Source organism: Natrix helvetica (assembly GCF_964273705.1).
Source record: "Natrix helvetica genome assembly, chromosome: Z".
Lineage (NCBI taxonomy): Eukaryota > Metazoa > Chordata > Lepidosauria > Squamata > Natricidae > Natrix > Natrix helvetica.
The window spans coordinates 2,163,633-2,169,628 of NC_138554.1; the positions used below are offsets into that span (position 1 = coordinate 2,163,633).

Sequence of the window (5,996 nt, forward strand, 5' to 3'; positions counted from 1 at the left end):
TCTTTCTTCCCCCCCAGAGAGAAGCTCAGGTGAAGTTTCACGTCCTCCTGACATCCTACGAGCTGGTCACCATCGACCAGGCTGCCTTGGCCTCCATCCGGTGGGCCTGCCTCGTGGTGGATGAAGCTCACCGGCTCAAGAATAATCAGTCCAAGGTGAGAATGACGGCAAACCAGCAGGTTTGTGGCAGGCCAAGGTGGGGGGGGGAGGGGGATGAGGGAGGAAGAGGAGGGGAAAAAGCGGCTACGGGCCCTTGATCGCCCTCCGCGCTCGATTTCAGTTCTTCAGGGTGCTGAACGGTTACAAGATCGACCACAAGCTGCTCCTGACGGGGACTCCTCTGCAGAACAACCTGGAGGAGCTCTTCCACCTGCTGAACTTCCTCACGCCAGAGAGATTCAAGTACGCTCCGCTTCCCCCTACCCCTCTGCTTTCGAACTGACAGAACAATTAACCAGGGGAACCCCTTGCCTCCAGAAGTTGTGAACGCTCCCAACCCTGGAGGTTTTTAAGAAGAGATTGGACAACCGTTTGTCTGAGATGGTCTAGGGCTGTGATGGCGAAACTATGGCACGCCTGCCACAAGGGCCACACGGAGCCATTTCTGAGGGCACGCCAGGCATTGCCCTGTCAGCTCCAGCATGCATGGGTGCGCTGGCCAGCTGATTTTCGGCCTTGATTTTCAGCCGTTTTTCGCCCTCCGGAGGAATTTCCATTCTCGAAATTCCTGTTCGCACGTTGAGCCATTTTCCGCCCTCCCCAGGCTCCTAGAAAGCCTCTGGAGGCTGGGGAGGGCGGAAAACGGACGTACTGGGCTCACCGGAAATCAGAAAATGGCCCTTTTCCAACCTCCAAAAGGCCTCCAGGGGTGGGGAAGGCCCATTTTGCCCTCCCCAGGATCCAAGAAAGCCATACATGCATGTGGGGGGGGGGGGGGAAACAGGGGGGGGCATTAAATTATGGGTGGCACATGTGGGCATGCTTTTGGTACCCGAGGTGAAAAAGGTTGGCGATCAATGTTATAGGGTTTTCTGCCTAAGCAGGGGGTTGGACTAGAAGACCTCCAAGGTCCCTTCCAACTCTGTTATTCTATTCTGTTCTATTCTGTTCTGTTCTATTCTATGTTCTGTTCTATTCTATGTTCTGTTCTATTCTATTCTATGTTCTATTCTATTTTATGTTCTATTCTATTCTATGTTCTATTCTATTCTATGTTCTTCTATTCTATGTTCTGTTCTATTCTATGTTCTATTCTGTGTTCTATTCTATTTTATGTTCTGTTCTATTTTATGTTCTGTTCTATTCTATGTTCTATTCTATTCTATGTTCTATTCTATTCTATGTTCTTCTATTCTATGTTCTATTCTATTCTGTGTTCTATTCTATTCTATTCTATTCTATGTTCTGTTCTATTCTATGTTCTATTCTATTCTATGTTCTATTCTATTCTATGTTCTTCTATTCTATGTTCTATTCTATTCTATGTTCTATTCTGTGTTCTATTCTATTCTATTCTATTCTATGTTCTGTTCTATTCTATGTTCTGTTCTATTCTATTCTATGTTCTATTCTATTTTATGTTCTATTCTATTCTATGTTCTATTCTATTCTATGTTCTTCTATTCTATGTTCTATTCTATTCTATGTTCTTCTATTCTATGTTCTGTTCTATTCTATGTTCTATTCTGTGTTCTATTCTGTGTTCTATTCTATTTTATGTTCTGTTCTATTTTATGTTCTGTTCTATTCTATGTTCTCTTCTATTTTATGTTCTATGTTCTATTCTATTCTATTCTTGTGGCAAGCTGTTCCACTGGTTAATTGTCCTCACTCTTAGGAAGTTTCTCCTTAGTTCTAGGTTGCTTCTCCTCTTGATTAGTTTCCACCCGTTGCTTCTTGTCCTACCCCCTGGTGCTTTGGAGAATAGGTGGATCCCCTCCTCTCTGTGGCAACCCCTCAAATCCTGGAAGGCTGCTATCATGTCCCCCCCTGGTCTTTCTTTTCATGAAACTAGACACACTCAAATCCTGCAAACGTTCTTCGTAGGTTTCTAGAAGCAAACAGGATTTGATGCACTGTTGAGGCCGGAACGATGGGCTACCAGCGCTGAGGGTGGTTTTTTTCATATGTTTTGTCCTCCAGTCCCCTAATCCTCTTGGTTGCTCTTCTCTGCCCTCTTTCCAGAGTCTCCACACCTATTTTTACGTTGTGATGACCTGGGAGTTAAAGTCCACAAATATTAAAAGTTGCCCAGGTTGTACCCTCTTGCATTCTAGAGGAAGGTGGACAAGATACCTTTGCAACACCTGACGGGTGACCCACAAGAGCCCATCTCCTTTGTTGTGGGTCTGTGTGCAATGCGGAGGTGACTTGGGGACACTTCACAGTTGTTTCTCAGTTTCACAAAGTTTTGTGTCTGGCAAAAGGGCTCCCTCTCCTGGCCAGATTGGGTATTGCCAACACTCCGGTTCCCCTTCCCCACTTCACTTGCTTTTGCATTTTTGATGGTCCTTTTTCGTCTGAGAAGATTTGGGGATGACTCCTCCCGTCCCACTGACATTGCAATGGAGGCATTGCAACAATTTGCTTAACAACCAAGGAGGTTTGGTTGTTGGACTGGAGGATTAACCCTAACCCTATCTAACAAAAGGAAATTAAACGTAGAGAAAAGTCAAGTCTTACACTTAGGCCAGAAAAACCCAAAAGCACACCTATAAACTGGGTGAAACCTGGCTTAATGGCGGTCACTGGGAGAGGGATCTTGGAGTCTTAGTGGACAACCAGCTAAATAGGAGCCAGTTATGTGCAGCGGCAGCCAAAAAAACCAATGCAATCCTAAATTGCATTAACAGAAGGATACAATCAAGAACAAGGGAGGTGGTAATACTACTCTATAAAGCCTTAGTAAGAGCACAGCATCCAGTTTTGGTCCCCACACTATAAAAAAGGATGTTGAGACTCTGGAAAGAGTGCAGAGAAGAGCAACCAGGATGATGAGGGGACGGGAGGCTCAAACCTACGATGAACGGTTGCAGGAACTGGGCCTGGCTAGTCTAGGGAAGAGAAGGACCAGGAGGAGACATGAGGACAGTCTTCCAATATTTGAGGGGCTGCCCCAGAGAGGAGGAAGGGCTCAAGCATTTTCAAGTTTAAAAAGAAGAGTAAAATACAAAGACAAATACAAAACAAATGAAAACACAAAAAAACATAATATAATATACTTTTATAGCTGTAAATTTATGGCATTTGATTCTCTCTCTCTCTCTCTTTTCTCTCATTCTGTCTCATTCTCTCTTTCTCTCTCTTTTTCTCTCCCTCTCTTTCTCTCTCATTTTATCTCATTCTCTCTCTCTCCCCCCAGCAACCTGGAAGGATTCCTGGAGGAATTTGCGGACATCTCCAAGGAGGATCAAATTAAGAAACTCCATGACCTCCTGGGTCCTCACATGTTACGTCGCCTCAAAGCCGACGTCTTCAAGAACATGCCGGCCAAGACGGAGCTGATCGTTCGGGTGGAGCTCAGCCCCATGCAGAAGTACGGGGCAGCGTTGGGGGTGGCGGGGTTGTTTGGGGGCAGAGGAGCCTCGAGTCCTTTCCGTGGGTTGAGGGTTTTTTAGGTCTCTGTGGAGATGATTCTCCATCCAGGTTACGGTTGTCCCCAAAGGGGCTTTTTCTTTCTTTCTTTCTTTCTTTCTTTCTTTCTTTCTTTCTTTCTTTCTTTCTTTCTTTCTTTCTTTCTTTCTTTCTTTCTCTCTCTCTCTCTCTCTCTCTCTCTCTCTCTTCAAACGGCAACTGGACTTCCTCGTGTCATCCCCCCTTTCCTCTTTCTCTCTATCTCTCTCTTTTTTTTTCTCTCTCCCTCTATTTTCTCTCCCTCTTTCTGTTCCTTTTTTTCTCTTTCTATGTCTCTCTCTTTTTCTCTTTCTCTTTTTTCTCTCCTTCTTTTTTTCTCTTTTTCTCTTCATCTCTCTTTCTCGCTTTCTTTCCCTCTCCTTCTATCTCTTTCTCTCTCTCATCATCTCTTTCTCTTTCTTCTTTATCTCTTTTTCTCTCTCCCTCTTTTTATCTCCTTTCATCTCTCTCTTTCTTGCTTGCTTTCTCTCTCTTTCTGTCTCTCCATCTTTCTTTCTCTCTTTTCTCTCTCCCTCTTTCTATTTCTCCTTTCTCTTTCTTTTTATCTCCTTCTCTCTCTCCCTCTTTCTATCTCTTTCTCACTTTCTCAATCTTTCTGTCTCTTTCACACTCTCTCCATCTTTCTCTTTTTTCTCTCCCTTTCTATTTCTTTCTCTTTTTTATCACTCTTTCTTCTCTCTTCCCATCTCTTTCTTTCTCTTTCTTGCTTTCTCTCTTTCTTTCTGTCTCTTTTTCTCTCTCTCCATCTTTCTCTTTTTAATCTATTTTTCTCCCTCTCTCCTCTCTCTCTCTCCCCCTCCCTCCCTCTTTTTGTCTGGATGGGAGCCCAGTTCTTGTATGGTTTTCAGAGGCCTCACGGGCAACCGCGTGTCAGCGAAAGTGCCATGGTGTGCCACCTGTCATAGGTTTGCCACCAGAGCTGAGTGAGTCAGCTTTGAAACCGTTAAGGTTTTAGCTTTTGGGACTCGTCTAGAAATTGCTGTCATGGAGGGATTCATTGGACATAACTCTTTCCGTGCGTTTGCACAATCTTGTTTTAACCAAGCCGGCTGGAGACCTAGCACAGTGATGGCAAACCTTTTCAGCACTGAGTGGCCAAACCGGGACACGCATGCATGCACACGTCTTCAGAAACCCAAAGACCAGCTCACCGGCACACGCCTCCCTGTTTTTTGACCGTTTTTCTGGCTGTTTTCAGGCCATTTTTTGGGGCCATTTTCAGGCTTTTTTCTGGACCGTTTTTGGTCTGAAAAACTGCCTGACAACAGCCCGAAAAAAATGGCCTGGATTTTGGGCGTTTTTGACTATTTGGGGGGGCATTTTCTGTTGCTCCAGTGCCCACGAAGACCAGCTGGTGACGGCACGCATGCCCACAGAGAGGGCTCTGCGTGCCACCTCTGGCCCGCATCCATAGGTTTGCCATCATAAGCACATTTATAGCCACAGCCCTTAGAGTTATATACCGCTTCACTGTGCTTTCCAGCCCTCTCTAAGCGGTTTACACAGTCAGCCTCTTGCCCTCCCCCCCCCAAACAATCTGGGTTTTCATTTTGCCCACCTCGGAAGGACGGAAGGCTGAGTCAACCTTGAGCCTGGTGAGATTCGAACTGCCAAACTGCTGGCAGCCGGTGATCAGCAGAAGTAGCCGGCAATACTGCACTCTAACCACTGCGCCACTGAGGTTCATATATCCGTGACATAGCAGCTGGGGTTCAGCCTATTTAACGAACGCCCCCCAAATGGATCAACTCAGCAACTGGGTGAACGATGTCCCCATCTAGTTATGGGATTCCCCCCCTCCCTCCTTCCATAAAGTTATTAGATGTGCTTCTGTGAATATGTATATTATAGCACCTTTTCTTACGTAATTCCCCTTCCCTTCTTATTTCCCCCCCCCCTCTAACTCTCCCTTTTCCCCCAAATCAGGAAATATTATAAATATATCTTGACTCGCAACTTCGAAGCCCTGAACTCCCGCGGGGGAGGGAACCAGGTCTCCTTGCTCAACATCATGATGGACTTGAAGAAATGCTGCAATCACCCCTACCTCTTCCCCGTCGCGGCGATGGTACGTTTGCCAGCCCACTGGGTGCCAGGGGAGTTTAGAACTTGGCACTTAGTCTTGCATCAATAGAAGGGAATCCTTGCAGCTCAGGGTTGGGCCCCTTGGGGGACTCTGAGCTTGGTGATTTTCTTGCAGACGTTTCATAACCCAACTAGGTAACATCATCAGTTCTAGAAGGGAGGGGGTTCGTGAAGTGGAGGGGGGGAGGAGGAGGAGGAGGAAGACTATAGGGGTCCTTGGTGTTTTCTGAGCTTGCTTGTTTTCTTGCAGATGTTTCGTGACCCTGCTAGGGAACGTC

The 5,996-nt window shown here is 46.0% G+C and overlaps 1 protein-coding gene across 1 annotated transcript in view; it reads left to right on the plus strand.

The window, feature by feature from the left end:
- LOC309381418 (chromodomain-helicase-DNA-binding protein 3-like) overlaps positions 1-5,996 on the plus strand; it is a 107,616-nt gene that overhangs the window by 62,889 nt on the left and 38,731 nt on the right. The window contains 5 exon segments of the mRNA XM_081932382.1: positions 22-155; positions 281-402; positions 3,362-3,535; positions 5,560-5,764; positions 5,768-5,818. Coding sequence (XP_081788508.1) covers positions 22-155; positions 281-402; positions 3,362-3,535; positions 5,560-5,764; positions 5,768-5,818 — 686 coding nt within the window.